General features: G+C 39.5%; 1 protein-coding gene across 2 annotated transcripts in view; it reads left to right on the top strand.

The window, feature by feature from the left end:
* slc49a3 (solute carrier family 49 member 3) overlaps positions 1 to 25,780 on the top strand; it is a 26,910-nt gene extending 1,130 nt beyond the window's left edge. For both annotated transcript variants that reach the window (XM_062039696.1, XM_062039695.1), the window contains 9 exons: positions 2,083 to 2,241; positions 2,372 to 2,597; positions 5,704 to 5,780; positions 5,857 to 5,994; positions 6,063 to 6,179; positions 12,473 to 12,625; positions 13,893 to 14,050; positions 14,121 to 14,224; positions 23,906 to 25,780. In XM_062039696.1, the coding sequence (XP_061895680.1) occupies positions 2,083 to 2,241; positions 2,372 to 2,597; positions 5,704 to 5,780; positions 5,857 to 5,994; positions 6,063 to 6,179; positions 12,473 to 12,625; positions 13,893 to 14,050; positions 14,121 to 14,224; positions 23,906 to 24,057 (1,284 nt within the window). In that variant the 3' untranslated portion in view covers positions 24,058 to 25,780. The remainder of the gene's footprint in view (positions 1 to 2,082; positions 2,242 to 2,371; positions 2,598 to 5,703; positions 5,781 to 5,856; positions 5,995 to 6,062; positions 6,180 to 12,472; positions 12,626 to 13,892; positions 14,051 to 14,120; positions 14,225 to 23,905) is intronic.

Raw genomic sequence — 25,780 nt, 5'->3', positions numbered from 1 at the left:
TACACATTCTATATGATTTCCTTAAATACAATATATATATATATATATATAGGGCTGCAACATCTAATCGATTAAATCGATTAAAATCGATTATAAAAATAGTTGGCGATTAATTTAGTCATTGATTCGTTGGATCTATGCATGCGCAGAGGCTACTTTTTTTTATTTTTTATAAACTGCAACATTTACAAACAGCTGAGAAACAATAATCAAAATAAGTATGGTGCCAGTATGCTGTTTTTTTTCAATAAAATACTGGGAAGGATAGAAATGTAGTTTGTCTCTTTTATCCGATTATTAATCGATTAATCGAAGTAATAATCGACAGATTAATCGATTATCAAATTAGTTGTTAGTTGCAACCCTAATATATATATATGTTGTCTGGCAACACTAAATTGACCCTAGTGTGGGAATGTGAGTGTGAATGTTGTCTGTCTATCTGTATATATGTGTGTATGTGGGCTCTGTACCGAGGATGTCGTTGTGGCTTGTGCAGCCCTTTGAGACACTTGTGATTTAGGGCTATATAAATAAACATTGATTGATTGTTGGCACTGTGATGAGGTGGCGACTTGTCCAGGGTGTACCCCGCCTTCCGCCCGAATGCAGCTGAGATAGGCTCCAGTACCCCCCGCGACCCCAAAAGGGACAAGCAGTAGAAAACGGATGGATTGACAATATATGTATATATATATTAGGGGTGTAACGGTACACACAAATTTCGGTTTGGTACGTACCTCGGTTTAGAGGTCACGGTTCGGTTTATTTTCAGTACAGTAAGAAAACAACCAAATGTTAATTTTTGGGTTATTTATTTACCAAATTTGCAAAATCTTCCACCAAAAATATTTTCCTTAGTGGAATATTTGATGTGAAGTAATCGGAACCTTGGATAGGTCAATAATTCATAATAAAATTGATTTTGAATAAACACGTGGAGTTATGTACTTAACAAAAAAAGGTGAAATAACCGAAAACATGTGTTATATTCCAGTTTCTTTAAAATAGTCACCCTTTGCTCTGATTACTTTTTTGCACACTCTTGGCATTCTCTAGATGAGTTTCAAATAATTTTACCACACCTAGTGTGTGTGTGACAATCATTGGTACTTTAACTTTTTAAGCACACCTGTGAAGTGAAAACCATTTCAGGTGACTACCTCTTGAAGCTCATCAAGATAATGCCAAGAGTGTGCAAAAAAGTAATCAGAGCAAAGGGTGGCTATTTTAAAGAAACTGGAATATAAAACATGTTTTCGGTTATTTCACCTTTTTTTGTTAAGTACATAACTCCATATGTGTTCATTCATAGTTTTGATGCCTTCAGTGACAATCTACAATGTAAATAGTCATGAAAATAAAGAAAACACATTGAATGAGAAGGTGTGTCCAAACTTTTGGCCTGTACTATATACACACACATATATACATTTTACATATATATATACACACACACACATATGTACACATAATACATATGTATATATATATTTATATATTTTTTTTACTCAATTTTTTTCGATTAAGAATCGCGATTCATTCGAAAAAACAAAACATTTTTTGACACCCCTAATATGCAGCAGTAAATGCATTGGCGACAAGTAAATTGTGTGTCCTTGCCTCAATGTTTTTTTACATTGTTAAAAACAAATCCCAAACGACCACCTCTGTGTGTCGCCAAGGTATCCACAGCATGTAGAACTGTGCGTACATGAAGCATGAAGTTGGCGCGGGGCAGCGCACATTTCCACGTCAACGTCAGTTTTGATACATCTCAACTTTCCCGCGAAAAAGGGCGTACGCCAGGTTTTTGCGCGTAAGCAAGCTTACTACATGAGGCCCCTGATGTTTTGGACGGGTCTTAGTTTTCCACTGTGACATTTGCTGGGCCAACTAATGGTGGAAATGCTTGTAACTCCACTTTGTGCTTGCAACTTAAAGCATAACAATAAGCCGAGGAGCAGCTCTTTTATTTAAAAACACTCCTAAGATGAGGTACCACTGTATGCTTGTTGTCTTCATGTTTTGGCTTTCAAAGTCGTCATATTCCCTGTTAATCAACATTGTATGTGTTCCCAGCTATGGCTGACCTTTGCACCAGTAGCAGACCTGTCTGCCCAGACCATGAAAGTCTCCTTAAATGCGATCAACTGGTTGTCAGTGGTCTACGTAGTGGTGGCCATTCCACTCAGCTTCGGGGCCACGTGGATGCTGGACATCGTCGGACTGCGGGCCACAGTAAAGCTTCTGCTTATTTTAATGTATTCATCATGTTTTTATATAGTGGTGTCACAATGCAGCGATTGTATTAAACAAGACAGAGAGCTACGTCAAAATCTAATTTAAATGTACCCACCTCCTCTCTCAGATCCTCCTGGGCTCCTGGTTAAATATGGGTGGGGCGGTGATTCGCATTTTGTGGTGTGTGCCGGCTCAAAACTCCTTTGCGGGTCGGATCTCCTATCCATTGGTGTTTTTCGGTCAGACACTGGCAGCGGTGGCGCAGCCGCTCATCATCTTCACGCCCACCAAGATGGCGGCGTTGTGGTTCCCCGATCACCAGCGAGCCACGGCCAACATGATGGCCTCCATGGGTGAGTGAGAAATGTGGAAGTGTTTCCCCCACAGGACTGCAATCTATTTGTTGTCAGAGACATTTTAAAACAAGCTATTAGTGCACTTTTGTGCATGATGTCACTAAGATGACATATCAAAACAACACTAAATTAAAGTGCACTTTTTGTACAGAACGCCACTACAATAGTTTAAAACAAATAAAGTGCACTTTTGTGCATGATGTCACACAAGATATTTCAATAACTGTCAAATAAAAATGAGCTGCATAATAGGAAATCAAATAGTGTACCGTATTTTTCGGACTATAAATCGCAGTTTTTTTCATAGTGGGGGTGCGACTTATACTCAGGAGCGACTTATGTGTGAAATTATTAACACATTACTGTAAAATATCAAATCATATTATTTAGCTCATTCACGTAAGAGACTAGACGTATAAGATTTCATGGGATTTAGCGATTAGGAGTGACAGATTGTTTGGTAAACGTATAGCATGTTCTATATGTTATAGTTATTTCAATGACTCTTACCATAATATGTTACGTTAACATACCAGGCACGTTCTCAGTTGGTTATTTATGCCTCATATAACGTACACTTATTCAGCTTTTTTTTCACTATTCTTTATTTATTTTAAATTGCCTTTCAAATGTCTATTCTTGGTGTTGGCTTTTATCAAATACATTTCCCCCAAAAATGCGACTTATATATGTTTTTTCCTTCTTTATTATGCATTTTCGGCAGGTGCGACTTATACTCCGAAAAATACGGTATGTCCTTCGCTATGTGGTAGGTTCCTGCGGACGTCATCTTCTGTTGTTGACTATTTTTTTCATACGGTGTTGATCTGGAAATGGTTGTCTCGGCATTTTGTTGGTGTGGCACCGAACGAAGATGACATGAATGTTTGTGCCACTGCTTAATAACTGTTTAATAAATACAGTTTTGCTAGATTGACGTAGTTGTGATTCCCTTCTCTGCAAGTTTAAAATGAGCAAATATTAATGCAGTATGAAGAAGAATGTTTTAATGTAGACACTTAGAATCATCATACTGCTGTGATTATATGCATCAAGTGTTCATTCAAGGCTAAGGCAAAATATGGAGATATATATCGTGTATCGTGACATGGCCTAAAAATATTGAGATATTAATAAAAGGCCATATCGCCCAGCCCTAACTACAGGCGTTTCTCACTCTTTCTTGTCACTCCTTTGCACAGAGACGTAAAACAAGCGCACCTTGTTACATATGTCACATACTGTCACGCGTGAAACGTCATACGCTCTCGCGAAGCAGAGAGGTAGCGGCATGGGTAACGTTAGCTGTGGTGCGAGTGGTAATACGAGAGAAAGAAAGTGCGAATCTGGTAACAAATGAAGGAAGAATAATTAATTCCCAACAAAAACAGCACGGGGGTCCATCGTCTGGCGGTGGTTTGGCTTCAAGCGGGAAGATGTTGAACAGACAACCGTAATATGTCAAGTGTGCGGCAAAAGCGTTGCTACAAAAAGTAGCAGCACTACTAATTTGCAGCATCATTTGAAAAGTTACCCGCTAGAGAATGAGGAGTGCTCGAAACTCCGCATGTCAACATCTCCGGCCGGTGCCACACCAACAAAATGCACTGACCCAATTGAGGCTGGCGTCTTCCATTTCCAGATCAACGCCGTATGTAACAAATAGTCAACAACAGAAGGAGATAACGTTCGCAGTAACCTACCACATAGCGAAGGACATACACAATTGGATTTCCTATTATGCAGCTCATTTTTATTTGACACTTATTGAAATATCTTGTGTGACATCATGCACAAAAGTGCACTTTATTTGTTTAAACTATTGTAGTGGCGTTCTGTACAAAACGTGCACTTTAATTTAGTGTTGTTTTGATTTGTCACAAAAGTGCACTAATAGCTTGTTTTAAAATGTCTCTGACAATCTTGCACTTTCTGTTTTGGAAATGACATGAATGTTTGTGCCACTGCTTAATAACTGTTTAATAAATACAGTTTTGCTAAATTGACTTAGTTGTGATTTCCCTCTCTGCATGAAAGTTTAAAATGAGCATATATTAATGCCGTATGAACAAGAATGTTTTAATGTAGACACATAGAATCATCTTACTGCTGTGATTATATGCATCAAGTGTTCATTCAAGGCTAAGGCAAAATATCGAGATATATATTGTGTATCGTGACATGGCCTAAGTTAAAATTTTACTAAACAACACTTTAAAATGGTAAATTATTATTTATATTCTTTAATTACTTGTATACATCAGTGCTTCTCACCAGTGCTTAGGCAAACAGCAACCGGTGGCCACGAATTTGACCATGAATTGATTAACGTGGACCCCGACTTAAACAAGTTGAAAAACTTATACGGGTGTTACCATTTAGTGGTCAATTGTACGGAATATGTACTGTACTGTGCAATTTACTAATAAAAGTTTCAATCAATCTATCAATGGCCCACATTGTGGAGTTTTTTAAACTCGAATACTGTAACATATATATACAGAATAAAATAACACGATCCAACATGGCGAAAATGTCTGTAACAAGATACTACAGTAATAAACCGTAGGTGTACAACGGTACTCGGTATAATCCTGCACGGAACAATCCGACTTCAATAAAAAAAATACAAAATCGTGATATTGATCAAGATCAAATGATAAGAAAAAATTAATCATCACTTTTTTTGCCATATCGCCAAGTCCTACTTTTGCATAATGGGTCCCCTTTAAAATGGTAATAGTAACCGTCGGGTGTTTTACCGCGGTTATCATTAATACCGTTCATCGTTACACCCCTAGAGTGATTTTAGATGTGGGAGGGGCCCACAGATGCACTCGCTGGTCACATGCATTCATGGTCTACAAAAGTCTTTCCAATGGATGAGTCGCTTTTTTGAAAAAGAGGTTTGATTACTCAATATAGCAACAAAGTCGTTACGTTGGCAACACTGATCCCTTCCTGCTACATGGTCTTATTCTCTGGCCGACCTAGTGAGTTACAACGTGTCTATGAGCAATTTGGCGGTCCTTTTTGTGGCCGCGAAAGTATGGGAAACACTTGACATGGAGGTGATCATCTTTAGCCCGCTCTTCCTCCACAGCCAACCCGCTGGGCATCCTCATCGCCAACATCGCATCTCCCAAGCTCGCTCGCACGGCAAAACAACTCCCAATTTTGGTGAGTTATATGGAATTACTGAATAGCTGAATAAAGGATCTCAAGGTAAAACAAATTGTTACCTGTCATCCTCCAGCTGTTGGTCTATGCCATTATTGCCTGCGTCAGCTGTTTCCTAGTCACGGTGTTTATGCGGCGCAGTGCTCCCCCGACGCCGCCATCGGCCAGCGCAGAACTTTCCACCTCGGAACCCTTCAGACATGGCTTCAAACTGGTAGGGAACATCCTGGGCCGTGTTGTGGGACACACTTGACTCGCCGCCCTTTGTCCTGTCCCGCCCAGCTGCTGAGGAACCGAGCGTACCTGCTGCTGCTGCTGTGCTTTGGCTCGGGCGTGGCCGTGTTCACCTGCTTTTCCACGCTGCTGGACCAGATCCTGTGTGTGCAGGGCTACACCAACGTGAGGACCCTTTTTATTCACCTGCTCACACAATATGAACATTTCATGCCAGTTAACTTGACCAAAAATATCACGGTTATCATCATTATCACCATATTGTTGACGTATTGTCAATGTATTTAAACACAAATACCAAACATGACAGCCTATATTTGTGATAGCGTTTGCACTGACAGACTAGAAGAGACGCTGCAGTCGCATAAACCGTGAGTAATTTGCTGGCCGTATAAAAAATAAACTATAACAAAAGTATTAATCCGATACCAATACCCGCCTTGGTTTTAACATCATCTACAGTTGTGGTCAAAAGTTTACATACACTTGTAAAGAACATAATGTCATGGCTGTCTTGAGTTTCCACTAATTTCTACAACTCTTATTTTTTTGTGATAGAGTGATTGGAGCACATACTTGTCGGTCACAAAAAACATTCATGAAGTTTGGTTCTTTTATGAATTTATTATGGGTCTACTGAAAATGTGAGCAAATCTGCTGGGTCAAAAGTATATATACAGCAATGTTAATATTTGCTTACATGTCCCTTGGCAAGTTTCACTGCAATAAGGCGCTTTTGGTAGCCATCCACAAGCTTCTGGTTGAAATTTTGACCACTCCTCTTGACAAAATTGGTGCAGTTCAGCCAAATTTGTTGGGTGTTGACATGGACTTGTTTCTTCAGCATTGTCCACACGTTTAAGTCAGGACTTTGGGAAGGCCATTCTAAATCCTTAATTCTAGCCTGATTTAGCCATTCCTTTACCACGTGTGTTTGGGGTCATTGTCCTGTTGGAACACCCAACTGTGCCCAAGACCCAACCTTTAATGTATTTAAACACACACAGTTTTTTCAAAAATGACTTATACTAATATAATTTTTTGGAATACGACACATTAAATATTGTTTTGGATTGTTAAGAGCCATATTTTTATTTGACTGTTTTGGGGGCCACATTTCCAGGAAGCGAAAGACCGGGGGCCGGACTTGTTCTTTCACTACTCGTCTCATTTTGTATATTTCCGAAAAACAGCATCCTCTACAGCAGTCATTAGATTTTTTGTCTATTTATTTTGTCAGTTACAGTAGCGTTCTGTTGTTTTTAAGGATCTTCTGCGAAAAAATTGTCAAAGATTATCACTCTAGTGGAGGGAGTGCCAATTTGGAGACTGGGGGCCAAATTTGGCCCGTTGTGTCATTTCATTTGGCCCACCAAAGGGTGGCTACCAAATGTAAAAAATATTCATACTGACCTTTTTCAAGCTGCACAATCATTGATGACACGGTAAAAAAGTAGCAGCTCAGTCGCCAAAATGTTACTGTAAAAATAACATTGGTGCTGTTTTTCAATTTACAGTAATGCAACGTAAAAAAATGGCCACAGATTTTCCGGCAGCTCAGTCACCAAATTTTACCGTAAAAATGTTGCTAGTTGCATTTGAATTTGAAACAATTGCTCTACGGTGAAGTTGTGACTTTCTGTGGAAAAGGATCATCTTGGTCGCCATGCTTTAGCCATGTCCTATAACAACATACTAAACACTTCGAAATTTAACATCCTCCATATGTCTAATCTGTGTGGGAAAAGTTTGAAAGCAATTGAATAATATCTAAGACGAACAACACTTGGAAATGGCGAAAATCTGTAGAAAAAGATCTTTCTGAATGTTTTGAGGTTGAAAACGTACATAAAAGATACAGAGTTGCATGTTAACTGAATTGAGTGACAGTCTCTACTACCTTATGTTCACATATGACAGTATGAGGCTAAATTCCTCACTTGTGGTGAACTGCATTTCTTAATGTCTTAGGTATCATTATCAAGCATTATTGGAGGAGGAGGCTAAACATGTTTTACAGAGAGCAAGCCAGGAGCAGGCAAGCTAATAGCTAAGCTAGTTTAAAACAACACAAGAAATAAGAGTTTGGTCATCTTTAGAAAGTGTAGATTTAAGCATGTTACAGCAGAAAGTAAACACTTATTAACAGAGAATGAGTAAATGAATAAGAGTTATAGAGAAGATAATATAAGAGAAGGGGAGGAATCATCCATAAATAGGTGGTTTCTATACCAAGGGTAATATCAGTACATGATCGATACTAAAGTGATTAGGTTGATATTTGTATTTTCTCAAATTCTTTTTTTTCATTTAAGGTTTTCGAACTCAGGAAATTATTTTCTGGACACAGGTGGACTTTGAGGTCAAAAGCCGAAGGATTTAAATGAGTAGTAGTGAGATATTAGTTTTTGCTTTTGTTTAGTTATAATGTACCATTCACTAGGGCTGCACGATTTTGAGAAATAACCTAATTGCCATTTTTCTCCCCTAAATTGTGATTCGATTTGCGATTTTTATATTTTGAAAAAGAATAAAACTGCAAAAATAACGAGTGAAAGAAGACATGTTACTTTTCTACATATCCTTGTCTCAAGGTGCCACAGATTAGAACATTATGCAATAATTTACTTGAAAAAATATTTGGCTTTAGGCAGACAGACTCAGAGCTTTTGTCTACATCATGCTCTTTAACTAAGGAAATATTCGATAAAAACTATACACGGTTTATGATGTTATGTAATAATAATAATATATAATTTTAACGAATGTGCCATGAATTGATTAACGTAGACCCCGACTTAAACAAGTTGAAAAACTTATAGGGGTTTTACCATTTAGTGGTCAATTGTACGGAATATGTACTGTACTGTGCAATCTACTAATAAAAGTCTCAATCAATCAACATTTAAAAGGATATAAACTTTTATTTCTCATTAGTGTAGAATTGTTTGCCAATGTACTGCAATTGGAAGGTAAATAACTTTATCTTAAATGGACTTATTTCTGTAAGAAAAATGTTCCCTTAATAAATATTTAGCATTTTAACGTGCATTTTTTTCCCAGTTGGAAAAATGAGGTTGGACTTCTGTCTTTTTGTTTATTGCTATCACGCGATCTCTACGACATTTTCGATCGTTTGTCCGTGTTGATGGGCTCATATTGCCCATCCGATTTGAAGCTGAAATATTCCCACAGAAGAACATTTGGCTTTATTATCTTTTTTTGTTCCTCCTAATTTGCATTACTATGCGGCACTTCTCACTGGCGAGTCGCGAGACAACGATTGTGAATGACTGAAAAGAGGTTCAGTTAATTCCACTGTTAAATAAAGGAGCGATGCACAAAGTCAGACGCCTTTTTGTTTGAAGCACTAGATCAGGGGTGTCCAAAGTGCGGCCCGCAGCTCAATTTTCATTGGCCCACGACACATTCTATAGACCAGGGGTGTCAAAATCAAGGCCCCATAAATGAATTATCTATGATATTTGATTAGTATTAGAAGCGGCCCGCAGGCTACTGCTGTTTTGGTGCTAGGAATTTTCAAAACTTGATGGGGTCCCATGGACCCCATCAAGTTATAACAATGGGGATCCCACAGTAATTTTTTGGGGTGCCACTTTTTTGTAACCGTTTTGAAAACAAATGATAAATGTATGCATTATCCTGTTAGAACTCACATTCTATATTGTGTTTTGGAAAAAGGTTGTCATAAACATTACTTAATTCATTAAAAAAAAAATACAAAAGAAAACACATTTTTATGCATATGTTAATGTATTCAGTTATAAACATTCATTCACTTTCTTCTTTCCTTCATGGATCTAAACTTCACCGCTGCCGGTATTTTTTTCTATATTTTTATTGTAATATTTTCAGAATGGGTTTGTTCTATTTTTGGCCAAAGTAAGACAAAGAAAACAATCTGAAGTTGGCCTACTTTTTTAATTTTAATGCCATGATTTTAATAGTCCGGCCCGCGTGTGCACAGATTTTCCTCCATGCGGTCCCTGAGCGAAATGAGTTTGACACCCCTGGCCAAGAGGATTATTTGTAATGTGTACATTTTCAGAATATACTTGTTCAATTTTTGGCCATAGTCAAACAAAAAAACTATTTTGAAGTTGTCTATTCTTAAATTATTATGCCATGATTTTATCAGTCCGGCCCGCGTGGGAATAGTTTTTCCTCCATGCGGCCCCTGAGCTAAAATGAGTTTGACACCCCTGCTTTAGACAAACTAAACAGGTCCCAAATTACAACAAAAAACTATGAAAAATTAAACGGGACCAAATCCCCCAAAAATGGGACCTGAAAACCAAAATGTCCGACAACCTGAGCATCTTACTGTGTGAGGTCTTTGATGATTTCCGTGTGTCCTGTCATGATGAAAAAGTGTACAAATCTCTTGTGAGATCTGTTTTTGAGTGTACTAAAGCCCTCAAAAGCGTTTCAGTTGACAGTATAATACCAATATTAGCAAATACAAGCTTACTTTAGAGCACAGTTAACATAAATGCAAATAAAATCATTATTAAAATAATCATGAATCATTTTATTGCTTTGTTATCTATAACACAAAGCTAAGATGTAGAAGTGTTTTTCAAATGTGAGGATATGTTCACCTACATTGTTTTGGTTTGAGTATTTTTCATATACAAAATGTATAAAAGTGGCCCTCGCATCCTTCAATTTTTCTCGAAGTGGCCCTCGCTGGACAATGTTTGGACACCTCTGCACTAGATGAACAAACAAGAGGCTCAACAATTCTGATTGGCGAACATGTCTGTCACTCAAATGCCAGTGATAGAGGAAGAAAAAAAACCCAACAACTTCAGCCTCTTGCGGTTATTTACCGCACTAATTAAAACCTCAATGTCGATTACATTTCGATTAATTGTGCTTTTTATTGACTTTCTTTTGATCAAACAATTGTACAGTAAGTATTAAAAGAAAACAAGGAAGTAGTTTAAAAATGGTGTTGATATTGTTAGACTGTTACTAGCACTCATCATATATACGTAAAAAATGTACAGTTAATTCCAATACACTCATGGATGATCGGTATTGGAATCGGCTGCACAAACTCTGATCAGAACATCTCTTAAAAAAAAATTCAAATACCAAACATGACACAGATATTTGTGATAAATAACGTTTGCACTGACAGACTAGAAGAGACGCTGCAGTCGCATAAACTGCGAGTCATTTGCTGGCCGTATGAAAAAGAAACTATAACAAAAGTATTGATCCGATACCAATACCCACCTTGGTATTAACATCATCTATATGTAGATCAGTACGCCCACTCCTTGGGGTCACGTTTGTGAGATTTGGGGGTTGGAAGACCAGAGTCAGGTGCTGGGACAGAATGGTCATGCTGTGTTGATGCCATCCTAGCACACCACACACATGATCATTAAAACTGCTTAATGCCTGAGTTTTTTGTGTTAAGCTGCAAAAACGGATACAATTGTTTCCTAAGATTTTGAAAATCTTTAGTCCGGCATGCTTTGCCAGTGAAAAAGAGCCATATTAGACCAAAAATACAAAAAAACTAATCTGTCTGGAGCTGCAAAAAAATTAAACGCCTTATATAAGTGTTATAATGAAGGCAACAAATGATGTAAGTGTAGCTATATTGGCCTACTATCAAAATGACTGTGTTGCAAGCTGACTCAAATCTTCCTGGACAGAAAGGTTGAAATGTAATATTTATTCTACACATTTTTACAACACTGAAAAATATTAGTAAAACAGAGCCTTGTCAGAGAGTGAGATAACTCCTGGAAATTAATGGTTTAAATAGCCAAAAGTTATAGATGTGTGTGTCCAAGTTAAAGGAAACGGCAGGCTGTCTTCTTCTCACGGATTTATTACAATCTTTGCATGCTGGGTAACATTTGCTGTGGTCTGGAACAACATGGCACACAACTATCAGAAATGCAGCCAATATTACATACAGATAATGTGTCATAAGAGATGCAAATATAAATTAGATACACAGAGGACATAAGTAAAGGAAATTAAATGAGCTCAAATATAGCTACAAACGAGGCCTAACGATGCAATATGTACATACAGCTAGCCTAAATAGCATGTTAGCATCAATTAGCTTGCAGTCATGTACTGACCAAATATGCCCACCCCTGGGCTAGTGTGACTGTAATCAGGCATGTTAGATTAGAAGAGGTGGGCCAGGCGTTACGATGCTTACTGCCCCCTACTAAACGTGTGCATCAGCAAACATGCAAAGCTCCGTTCTGTTGTGTCTTTACATCGTAAAATAACCCAAAAAATCCAAAATGTGTCACGACAAACCACGTGACATCGCCCTTAATTCCGATTGGTCGCCAGCATGTACACCGGAAGCACGGCTGAAGGCAAAGTGTCAAAGGCAACGTGCACACGATGATATGTACTGTGTGTCTCGTGTCGATGAACGTGTTTCATCCCTACAGGATTTTGCGGGTCTGTGCGGCGCGCTCTTCATCGCGTTCGGCATCGTGGGCGCCGCCCTGCTGGGGCTTTACGTTGACAAAACCAAGAAGTTCATTGAGGCCATCAAAGTCAACATGAGCCTCTCTGCCATGGTGGCCTGCGCCTTCACTGTGGTGAGAGCATCTTACACACACACACACACACACATATTTGTTACCTTGTTGAGACTGCCGAAAAATGCCTACCTCTTCAGGACCACCCTTACTAGGTATATAAAGATTTGTATCCAGGGTGTACCCCGCCTTCCGCCCGAATGCAGCTGAGATAGGCTCCAGCATCCCCCGCGATCCCAAAAGGGACAAGCGGGAGAAAATGGATGGATGTATTTACAATATTGATAATATATACATACTATGCAAATATAAAAAAGCTTGTTGTAAACAATGAGTTGGAAGTTCACAAGAAAAAGGTCCCAATTTCACAAGAAAAACTTAGAATTTTGGCAGTTATAATAAAAGTCATAATCATAGTCAAAATTTCCCAAGAAAAACTGAGCATTTGTGCAATATTATGATAAAAGTTGGAATTTTACTCAATAACAGTTGCAATTTTACAAGAAAAAGCTTAAACTTTTGGCAATTTTATGAAAAGAGTCGTAATTTTACTCGCCAAAAGCCACAATTTTCTAAGAAAACTTTCAAATGTTGGCAACATTATAATAATAGGAATTTTACTTGGAAAAATTATGACACAAAAGTCATAATTTTACTCAAAAATTGTCCCTATTTTACAAGAAAAACAAAAGAATAGGCAATATTGTGATAAAAGTCTGAATTTTATATGACAAATGTCACCATTTTGCATTAAAAAGTTATAATTTTACAGAAAAAAAGTAATAATTTTACGAGAAAATATTGCAATATTACAGAAACAGAAAGAATATGAGAAATTGTTCCCAGTTTTATAAGAAAAAAAGTTGACACATTGTAACTGCTTTCAGTTATTTTTTTTTTTTTTACTTCAAGTTAATACAGTATGTCTCTATATACATATTTAGTTTCTTTTTGTTATTAATTTTGGCCAAAGGGGGCGCATTTCAAATTCTTACACACACTTGTTATCACATATGTTGGCCAGAGGGGGAACACTTCAAATTTTTACCCACACTTGTTTTTTCATATGTTGACCAGAGGGGGAGCACTTTTAAAACCGACACACAGTCAATTTGAAAAATCCTTCCTTTTTGGGACCACCCTCATTTTGATAGATTTCACCACCAGGGGTGCAAATGAGACATTCTCTATTAGATGCAATGGTTTTCTGTATTGGGACCATGTTTTATGTCCTAACTTGTTCACACCTCCTCATATGGAAGCTACTTTTCCTTCTTGATGTCTCAAGAAGGGTAGAACACACACATCTCACCGCAATCCTCCCCAGGTGTGTCTGATGCAAGATCAGAAGGTGGCCGTGGCGATTGTTTGCGCTCTTTTTGGCTTCTTCGGTTTCTCCATCTACCCGGCCGTGATGGAGTTGACTGTGGAATGTTCCTACCCTGTGGGAGAAGCCACCTCCACCGGACTGGTCTTCATATCAGGGTAACGCACACGTCCTACTTCCTCTCCTCGGCTACTTGAAACTCTAGAACTCTTTCCCTTCGTCCTACAGACAAGTTCAGTCGCTGATTTACATCATCCTGCTTCAAGCTTTGACAACACCCGTCGCAGAGTCGCCTCGCTCAACCTGCACGCTCGCCCCTCAGAGCTGGAAAGGTAACGTCAAATCAACACGATTTTATATGCAAATACAGTGCATCCGCACTTTCTCCACATTTTGTTATGTTACAGCCTTATTCCAAAATGGAATACATTCATTTTTGTCCTCAAAATTCTACACACAATTACCCATAATGATAGTGTAAAAAGTGTTTTAAAATATTTTGCTAATGTATTGAAACTACAAAATCACATGTATATCAGTATTCATGGCCTTTGCTCAATATCTTGATACACCTTTGGCAGCAACTACAGCCTCAAGTCTTTTTAAATACGATACCACAAGTTGGCACACCTATCTTTGGACAGTTTGGCCCATTCCTCTTTGCAGCACCTCTCAAGCTCCATCAGGTTGGATGGGAAGCGTTGGTTTCCATCCAGGATGTCTCTATACATTGCTGCATTCATCTTAGTCTAGTCAGGAAGGTGACCCGATGGTCACTCTGTAAGAGCTACAGCATTCCTATGTTTACGGAGGAGAACCTTCCAGAACAGCAAACCACCAATCAATACTGTATGGTAGAGTGGCCAGACAGAATCCATTTCTTAGTAAAAAGTTTGCCAAAATGCACCTGAAAGACTCTCAGACCATGAGAAAGAAAATTCTCTGGTCGGATGACACAAAGATGGAACTCTTTGACGTGAATGCCAGGCGTCATGTTCGGAGGAAACCAGGCACCGCTCATTACCAGGCCAATACCATCCCTACTGTGAAGCATGGTGGTGGCAGCATCATGCTGTGGGGATGGTTGTCAGCGGCATGAACTGGGAGACTAGTCAGTATAGAGCGAAAGAGGAACGTACAGAGACATCCTGGATGAAAACTTCAAAGTTGTAGGCATGTTCTGTCAATGAAATGACGCAAACCCTCAAACAGTCCAATTTACATTACATTAAAAATATCCAAGGGAGTGAATACTTTTGCAAGGCGCTGGTATTCTGGAAGTCATTCTAGATCGTGGTGTCCAAAAGTGCAGCAAAGGGTTCATTTTTTTACCGGGCACATTTTTAAGAATACAATTAAACAAGAAAAATATACAACCCCTGGAAAAAGTGATGGAATCACTGGACTCAGAGGATGTTCATTCACTTGTTTTCTGGCTTTAAAAAAAACACTAAAATAATTAAAGAAAATAAATTGTGGTAGTCAGTAGGGGTGTCAAAAAAAAAATCGATTTTCAAGTGAATCGCGATTCTTACCTGTAACGATTATTAATCGTTAAAAAAAAAATCTAAAATCAAATTTTTTTTTTATTTGTCCTGTCCAGCCACTCAGGTAACTCATATAACATGCAAATATAAATTAGATACACAGAGGACATAAGTAAAGGAAAGTAAATGATCAAATATACCTACAAACGAGGCATAATGATGCAATATGTACATACAGCTAACCTAGATAGCATGTTAGCATTGATTAGCTTGCAATCATGCACTGACCAAATATGTGTGATTAGCAATCCACACAAGTCAATAACATCAACAAAGCTCACCTTTGTGCATTCACACACAGCGTAAAACTTTTGGTGGACCAAATTAGACAAAGAAGGAGTGGCTTAAAACACATCTTTCTGTGGCAGTGTCGGAGAAAGTTGTACATGTAAACAAACTGTTGCGTCACACAGTCCACACAACTACGGTGAGTTTAAGGACCTTCGAAATTAGTAGGACAAAACGGCGCTCGCCAAATGCTCTCATCAGTTAAGCATAAACACAAACATATTAAACAGTAGACTTTCTAACATTTAGGAAGGTTTGTGTCATGTTTGTCCTCCTACAGCGGGGGTTGGCAACTCGCGGCTCAAGAGCTGCATGCTGCTGTTTAGCGCCGCCTTAGTGGCTCCCTGGAGCTTTTTCAAAAATATATGAAAATGGAAAAAGATGATGCAAAAAATATCGTTTCTGTTTTAATATGGTTTCTGTTGGTGGACAAACATGACACGAACCTTCCTAATTGTTAGAAATCCCACTGTTTATATGAAACATGCTTCACTGATGAGAGTATTTGGCGACCGCCGTTTTGTCCTACTAATTTCGGCGGTCCTTGAACTCACTATAGTTTGTTTACATGTACAACTTTCTCTGACGCTGCCACTGAAAGACGTGTTTTATGCCACTCCTTCTTTGTCTCATTTTGTCCGCCAAACGTTTTATGCTGTGTGTGAATGCACAAAGGTGAGCTTTGTTGATGTTATTGACTTATCAGATCACGTGATGGTGCACTTAATTCCTTCATACAGACAGAGACTGAAACTGGCTAAACCTGTTATAAGGACCATTAAGTGTTTCACCACCGAGGCTGTGGAGGAGCTACTTGCATGTTGGGAGACGACAGACTGGGAGGCAATTGGAGCGGCCACGGACAATCTGGACGAGTATACGGACACTGTGACCTCATACATACAGTTCAATGAGGCGCGCATCATTCCAACGCGCACCAGGGCTTGTTATAACAACGACAAGCCCTGGTTCACACCCAAGCTCCGACAGCTGCGCAAGAAGAAGGAGGCTGCGTGGAGAAGCGGCGACCGAAGTACATACAGAGAAGCGAAGTACCACTTCACCAGGGAAGTGGAGAAAGCTAAATCTGTGTACTCTAACCGTCTACAGGAACAGTTCTGCTCCAATGATTCTGCGGCCGTTTGGAGAGGGCTAAGGGCCCTTACGAACTATAAGCTCAAAACCCCCCAGGCCCTGAATGCCCGGACTCTCGCTCAGGGCCTCAACACACATTACTGAACGGCCTTCAGCTCATCAAAGCTCTGCTTCCCCCACCATCACCCTCCCCAACGCCAGCACTTCATTAAGGGATTTAAAGGACTCCAAGGACATCACAGGACTCCAAAAACATCATAGGACTTTAAAGGCCCTCTCCATCCGAGAAAAGGATGTACGCCGGCAGTTCTTGAAGCTGAATACGCGGAAGGCCCCCGGGCTGAATGGTGTCTCCCCCTCCACTCTCAGACACTGCGCGGATCAGCTGGCTCCTGTCTTCACTGACATTTTTAACACCTCTCTGCTGCTATGCCGCGTGCCGTCCTGCTTTAAGACCTCCACCATTGTCCCTGTCCCCAAGAAAGCACAGATCACAGGACTTAAAGGCCTACTGAAATGAATTTTTTTTATTTAAACGGGGATAGCAGATCTATTCTATGTGTCATACTTGATCATTTCGCGATATTGCCATATTTTTGCTGAAAGGATTTAGTATAGAACAACGACGATAAAGATTGCAACTTTTGGTATCTGATAAAAAAAAGGCTTGCCCCTACCGGAAGTAGCGTGACGTAGTCAGTTGAACATATACGCAAAGTTCCCTATTGTTTACAATGATGGCCGCATGAAGTGAGAGAGATTCGGACAGAGAAAGCGACAATTTCTCCATTAATTTGAGCGAGGATGAAAGATTTGTGGATGAGTAAAGTGCAAGTGAAGGACTAGTGGGGAGTTGAAGCTATTCAGATAGGGAAGATGCTGTGAGAGCCGGGGGTGACCTGATATTCAGCTGGGAATGACTACAACAGTAAATAAACACAAGACATATATATACTCTATTAGCCACAACACAACCAGGCTTATATTTAATATGCCACAAATTAATCCTGCATAATAACACCTGCGTGTTTGTTATGCTAGCTCCTAGCTCCTCTGCTAGCTCCTAGCTCCATAGAACACGCCAATACAATTCAAACACCTGATCAACACACACAATCACTCAGCCCAAAAGACCGTTCACCTAACCCAAGGTTCATAAAGCTTATATATTTTTAAAAAGTTACGTACGTGACGCGCACGTACGGTACGGTACGTGTTATGCTAGCTCCTAGCTCCTATGCTAGCTCCTAGCTCCATAGAACACGCCAATACAATTCAAACACCTGATCAACACACACAATCACTCAGCCCAAAAGACCGTTCACCTAACCAAAGGTTCATAAAGCTTATATATTTTTAAAAAGTTACGTACGTGACGCGCACGTACGGTACGGTACGTGTTATGCTAGCTCCTAGCTCCTATGCTAGCTCCTAGCTCCATAGAACACGCCAATACAATTCAAACACCTGATCAACACACACAATCACTCAGCCCAAAAGACCGTTCACCTAACCCAAGGTTCATAAAGCTTATATATTTAAAAAAAGTTACGTACATACGCAAAAAAAAGTTGCGCACATACGGTCAAGCGATCAAATGTTTAGAAGCCAAAGCTGCATACTCACAGTAGCACGTCTGCGTCTTTGTCATCCAAATCAAAGTAATCCTGGTAAGAGTCTGTGTTGTCCCAGTTCTCTACAGGCGTCTGTGTATCGAAGTCAAAAGTCCTCCTGGTTAGAGTCTCTGTTATCCGAGTTCTTCCATCTTGACTGCATCTTTCGGGAATGTAAACAAAGAAGCGCCGGCTGTGTACTGTTGTGGCTGACTACGTTCGAAAAATACGTCCATTTCGCACCGACAACTTTCTTCTTTGCTTGCTCAGCTTCCTTCTCCATAATGCAATGAACATGATTGAAACAGATTCACGAACACAGATGTCCAGAATACTGTGGAATTATGAAATGAAAACAGAGCTTTTTCGTATTGGCTTCAATGTGGAAGGCATACCCGTGTTCGCCGGTCTACGTCACGCGCATACGTCATCCTCAGAGGCGTTTCGAACCGGAAGTTTAGCGGCAAATTTAAAATGTCACTTTATAAGTTAACCCGGCCGTATTGGCATGTGTTATAATGTTAAGATTTCATCATTGATATATAAACTATCAGACTGCGTGGTCGGTAGTAGTGGGTTTCAGTAGGCCTTTAATGACTACAGGCCGGTTACGCTGACGTCTGTGGTCATGAAGTCCTTTGAGCGCTTGGTCCTGCCCCACCTCAAGGACATCACCGCCCCCCTCCTGGACCCACTGCAGTTCGCCTACAAAGCCAACAGGTCTGTGGACGATGCAGTGAACCTGGCCCTCCACTTCATCCTGGAGCATCTGGACTCCCCAGGAACCTACGCTAGGATCCTGTTTGTGGACTTCAGCTCTGCCTTCAACACCATCCTCCCTGGACTGCTAAGAGACAAGCTCTACCAGCTCAGCGTGCCCGACTCCCTCTGCAGTTGGATCAATGACTTCCTGACAGACCGAAGACAGCACGTAAAGCTGGGGAAGATTGTCTCGGACAGTCGAACCACGAACACTGGTACTCCTCAGGGCTGTGTACTCTTCCCCCTGGCTCTTCTCCCTGTATACAAACTGCTGCACCTCCAGTCACCAGTCCGTAAAACTGCTCAAGTTTGCGGATGACACTACCCTCATCGGGCTCATCTCGGATGGCGATGAGACCGCCTACAGGAGAGAGGTGGACCGGCTCACGTCCTGGTGCAGCCTCAACAACCTGGAGCTGAACGCCCAGAAAACAGTGGAGATGATCATGGACTTCAGGAAAGTCACAGCCCCACCATCCCCCCTAACCCTGATTGACTCTCCCACCCCGTCTCCATCGTGGACTCCTTCCGTTTCTTGGGCACCACCATCACCCAGGACCTCAAGAGGGAGCCGACCATCAGCTCCCTCATCAAGAAGGCCCAGCAGAGGATGTACTTCCTGCGGCAGCTGAGGAAACTTAAGGTGCCGACCGAGATGCTGGTGCAGTTTTACTCAGCCATCATAGAGTCCATCCTCACCTTCTCCATCACCGTTTGGTTCCCCGGCGCCACAGTCCAGGATAAGCATAGACTGCGGCACATCATACGTGCTGCTGAGAAGGTGATTGGCTGCAAGCTCCCATCCCTCCAGGACCAGGAGGCGTGTGGGTCGGATCACAGCTGACTCTTCTCACCCTGGACACAAACTATTCTCCCCTCAGGCAGGAGATTACGGTCCATCCAGACCCGCAGCTCCCGCCACCTGAACAGTTTTTTCCCCTCGGCCATCAGGCACATGAACAATAACTCCTAACAGTAGCTCCTTTGAATTCCTTCTAAGTCTATAACAACATCTGATAGCTCAGTTACAGCTCTTGTTATTACCAAATCTGTGTTATATGTGTTTTATGTTGCACGATTTCACCAAGAAAAATTCCTAGTTTGTGAACCCGTTCTCAAACAATGGCAATAAAACTATTCTGATTCTGATTCTGATTGTGTGGAGTGCTAATCAGGCATATTTGGTCAGTGCATGACTGCAAGCTAATTGATGCTAACATGCTATTTAGGCTAGCTGTATGTACATATTGCATCATTATGCCTTGTTTTAGCTATATTTGAGCTGAAATCCACTACAAGAAGACAGCCTGTCGTTTCCATTAACTTGGACACACACATTTGGTCATTCTAAGCCAGTAATTTCCAGGAGTTATCTCACCCTCTGAGAAGCCTGCGTTTTACTAATGTTTTCCAATGTTGTAAAAATGTGTAGAATAAATATCAAGTTTCAACATTTCTGTCAGCGAAGATTTGAGTCAGCCTGCGACACATAGTCATTTTGATAGTAGGCTAATATAGCTAATATAGACACTTACATCATGTGTTGCCTTCATTATAACACTTATATAAGGCTTTTATTTTTTTGCGGCTCCAGACAGATTCGTTTTTTTTGTATTTTTGGTCCAATATGGCTCTTTCAGCATTTTGGTTTGCTGATCCCCTGGCTTACAGAAACCATATAAAAAAATATATATATTTCCCCCCGTCTTTTTTCATACATTTTTGAAAAAGCTCCAGGGAGCCACTAGGGCGGCGCCAAAGAGCGACCCCCGCACTCGATGGAGCCTGCACACCACACTGCTGGAGACTAATGAACAGATTTTATGTTGAAATAAAAATTCACAAGGTGATTCCATAATGTTTTCACTCTAAAAATGAGACCATTACTGACTTCCACAATGTATTTTCTTGTTTTAGTGCTACTTAAAGCCACACTGCAAAAACTGAAATCTAAGTAAGATGAAATATCTCAAATAAGGGTGATATTTGCTTATTTTCTGTCTGATGAGATAATTCTTCTCACTAAGCAGATTTTATGTTAGTGTGTTTTACTTGTTTTAAGAGTTTTGGTCCTAAATGATCTCAGTAAGATATTACAGCTTGTTGCTGAGATTTTATGACCTATATTGAGTAAAACATGCTTGAAACTACAATATCAACTGATGCAAAGCTGTGTCATCAGTGTTTCCCATAAACTGCCAAGATACCTGTGGCGGTGGGAGCGTGGCTATGGGCGTGGCCATGGGCGTGGTCACCATGACATCATTGAGTAATTTGCATAATTTACTACAATGATATGATTTTCTCTAAAAAGGCTCAAAAAAATTTATACTTACTAATTAATAATAACAGTTTTGTTTTAAACGTCCATCCATCCATCCATCCTTCCATTTTACAATATAATTACAACACTTTATGTACATATTTATGTACAGATTTGAACAATAAGTTATTCACTGAAATATATTTATTAATTGTGGTTCTTACAAAAAATATATCTTATAAAATATATAAGCTAAAATGTCTCTTAGAGCTCTGCCCCTTTAATTAGTGCATACTAAATAATTTAACTTTAGCCTACTACTACAACCATATTATTTACCAGCAACATAAAGTGAAACAGAGGCAGAGGTGTCCTGCCACCGTCAGTAACAAATAAACAGAAAACAGTAGTGGTCAAATACAAATAAGGCAACAAGAGAAGTATCCTACACTTCTCTTTTGTAAAGTAAATCTGAACAGCCTGTATGGGCATCTACATCAACTATATAAGTTGCCTGAGAAGCTGGACAGGACAAAAAATAAATAAATATATTTGTGGCGGACGTAGTTCTTTCGTGGCGGGCCGCCACGAATAAATGAATGTGTGGGAAACACGGCATCAACACTCACAAGTATAAAACTACTTTTTTAAACTAATAATTTCTTATTTCAAGCATGTAAAAAAAAATCATGACTATGACACAATTGTGTCTCATTAAAACAGATGACAGCCAAATGGACTTTGCTGTTTTATTTTCAATGAAACAATAGAAAATACATACTCATATAATAGTACAGTTGTTATTAGTGAGAATATACTTATTTTAAGGTATTTTTGGGTTCATTGAGGTTAGCTAATTAGGGTCTGCATGTACCCTGTATAAAGGACTCCCACAGGGAGTCCTTTGTACAGGTTACAAATGAACCTATTGTTATTGTAAGGTTTATTATTATTATTATTATTATTATTATTATTATTATTATTATACCGGCCGCCTTTTCGAGCTGCAATTTGACCCACTTAACATGCTTCAAAACTCACCAAATTTGACACACACATCAGGACCTGCGAAAATTGCAAGTTAATAAAAGAACCAAACCCCAAAAATCAAAATTGCGTTCTAGCGCACCCTAGGAAAAAACAAAAACAAACTGCCTGTAACTCCCACTAGGAAGGTCGTAGAGACATGAAACAAAAACCTCTATGTAGGTCAGACTTAGACCTACATTTCATAATTTTACATCCTCGGGGAAAAACAAACAGGAAGTTGGCAATTTCCCCTTCAAGACAAAAATGTACTAAAAAAACTCATTTTTGCCTCCTTGAGCTGTAATTTGACCCCCTTAAAATACTTCAAAACTCACCAAACTTCTCACACACATCAGGACTGGTAAAAATTGCAATCTAAAAAAAAAACGAACCCCAAAACTCAAAATTGTGCTCTAGCGCAATTTTTGAATAAAACAGAAAAAACTGCTCCTCAGAGGAAATCTCAAACCAAACTGCTTGTAACTTTCGGTAGGAACGTCTTAGAGACATGAAACAAATACCTCTACGTAAGTCTCACCTAGACCTACATTTCAAAGATTGACATCCTTCAGCAAAAATCAACAGGAAGTTTGCTATCCCTCCTTCAAAACAAAATTTTTGTTAAAACCGGTCACCAAACATCAAACATTATCTCCTCCGAGCACGTTTGTCGTTTCGGCTTCAAACTGCTACAGGAGAGAGATTGAACCCTTCTGATTACAATTTCACGAAAGCGTTATGATTTATATGTACGGTTTTGATTTTATGAGCCTTCAAAGACCCGCAGCACTAAAGTTGCTCCGCTGCTGTGATTTTACGCGCCTTCCAAGAAAACAACCACTGTGCCGCAACACCTACGTAAAAGACACAGACACAACTTCCTCTAACTGCCAGTACGAATATCGTAGAGACACGAAACAAAAACCTCTATGTGGGTCTCACTCAGGACTACCACTGGACAAAAGTATTGGGACACCTAGGACTAGCACCTGCCAAAATGCGGACCCGACCAACGCTGCTTGCAGCTTTAATTTGACTTGTTTTGGAAAGTCTTGACAAGCCAAATTTTCTTGTTCTATTGGCAGATCATTTTGCTTAGTTCGAATACATTTTTTTAAATTTTTTTCTTCTTGTTTTTGAACATTGACTTTTTGCAGTGCAGACAAAATGACTATAAGTTTTGAGTCTGTTATCTGCTTTTTGTCTACAAAATAAAACAGCTGAATGAACAAACTCCAAGTCTGGTAATTCCATACTTTTTTTGCTTTGAAGACAAAAACAATCTTTAGATTTTTCAAAATGTAGCCCTGAGCGGGAGGAGTTTGGACCCCCTGATTTCGTTGCTCCGCAGGCGGGTAACAAAAGGTTGGTGTGGACGTGTTCTTTAATGGTCCTGTGCCTGCTGTGTCCCATCAGTTCCTGTGATGCTGCTGTCCACACTGTGCGCCGTGTCCTCCTGCATCTTCCTCATCTTCTTCCACACGCCATACAGGCGCCTGGAGGCCGAAAAAGCCGCCATCTACGGGACCGGCCAAGGCAACGGAACCGCCGCCAGCGAGAACAAGTGATCCGGCCGAGTAACGTTCTCATAACAAAATAACCAACAAGCATTTTGTCCTTTATTATGGGTTTTTTTTACTCGTGCCAAAGAGGAAGTAACCACTTTTATGGAGGTTCATTTGTATCTTCATTACGAAAGTTTTAAGTTTTTGTACATCAAATTATGCTGACAGATGAGTACCGTTACTTTAAAATATGACTCAAGTAAAAAGTAGTCATCAAAATAATTACTTCCCTCCTTCCATTTTCTACCGCTTGTCCCTTTTGGGGTCGCGGGGGGTGCTGGAGCCTATCTCAGCTGCATTCGGGCGGAAGGCGGGGTAAGTTAAATAAGTATTGTGTGAAAAAACTACTCAAGTATTTAGTAACTTGCGAGTAACTTCTGATTTACTCAATAGCTGTTTTTGTAATGGTTCTTGGACTACAATTGTAGTTGGTGTGTGTGTAAAATATAAAAATGACAGTTTATTGCAGGGGTCACCAACCTTTTTGAAACCAAGAGCTACTTCTTGGGTACTGATTAATGCGAAGGGCTACCAGTTAGATACACACTTAAATAAATTGCCAGAAGTAGCCAATTTGCTCAATTTAGCTTTAACTCTGTTATTATTAATAATTAATGATATTTATCTTTGTGGAAACACTGATCATCTTAATGATTTCTCACAATAAATATATATAGAAACAGATAAATATCAATATGCAACACTTTATTTTTATATTTTCTCTAAGTGCACATTTTTCAAATTGAACTTTTTCAAATGATCACTTCTAAGACAGTCTTGTGAAATCACAATATCCCATTTTAACTAGCTAGCCACTAACATTTTTTAACAAATCATGAATTACTTTGCACCATGTTTGTACAAATATTAACTCATGTAAAATACAAAAGTTTTAAATAGATCATGTCACACTTTGAACTGGACACCAAATCTGTTATCTGTTTCTTTGTCAGTTAGTGAAGACCAAGTCTTTAAAATATTTTCTTAGATTTTCTAATTCTATTTGAGTTTTGTCTCTCTTAGAATTAAAAATGTCGAGCAAAGCGAGACCAGCTTGCTAGTAAATAAATAAAATTTAAAAAATAGAGGCAGCTCACTGGTAAGTGCTGCTATTTGAGCTAATTTTAGAACAGGTCAGCGGGCTACTCATCTGGTCCTTACGGGCGACCTGGTGCCCGCGGGCACCGCGTTGGTGACCCCTGGTTTTTTGCAACATGTTTTCTCCAGTTGGAATTCTTGTAGGCTGAAATGTGAACATTTCTACTGACACACATGACAGCACATGATATAAATGCTCTTTTTACCCGTTTGAAAGTAATCATTGAGGATTTTTTGCTGCCGTGTCTGACATCATGTCACTTTTTACAGTCAGTATGTTTCTATCTACTAAGATTTTTTAAATAATTCAGTTTGTTCTATTTTCACACCAGCATGTGGAGTTGGACTTTCCATGATCTTACCTCTAATGCAGGTCTGGGCAATTATTTTGACTCGGGGGGCCAAATTTAAAGAAAGAAATGTGTCTGGGGGCCGGTAGCTACAAAACCTCACAATAATGTCTGATTGAATGCTAAAAACGTTATGACAGACCACCTTAAAAAACGGAATGGAATTTTTTTTTTTTTTTTTTTTTTACTGAATAAAACATCCAGAATGTACATGAAAATAAAGAATGTGGGATATACAGTATTAACTATGACCAATAAAACACTGAATATTGACAACA

The sequence above is a fragment of the Entelurus aequoreus genome, linkage group LG28 (assembly GCF_033978785.1).
Source record: "Entelurus aequoreus isolate RoL-2023_Sb linkage group LG28, RoL_Eaeq_v1.1, whole genome shotgun sequence".
Taxonomy (NCBI): domain Eukaryota; kingdom Metazoa; phylum Chordata; class Actinopteri; order Syngnathiformes; family Syngnathidae; genus Entelurus; species Entelurus aequoreus.
The sequence above is the reverse complement of the archived record's forward strand: the minus strand, read 5'-3'. Positions and strand labels throughout refer to the sequence as shown.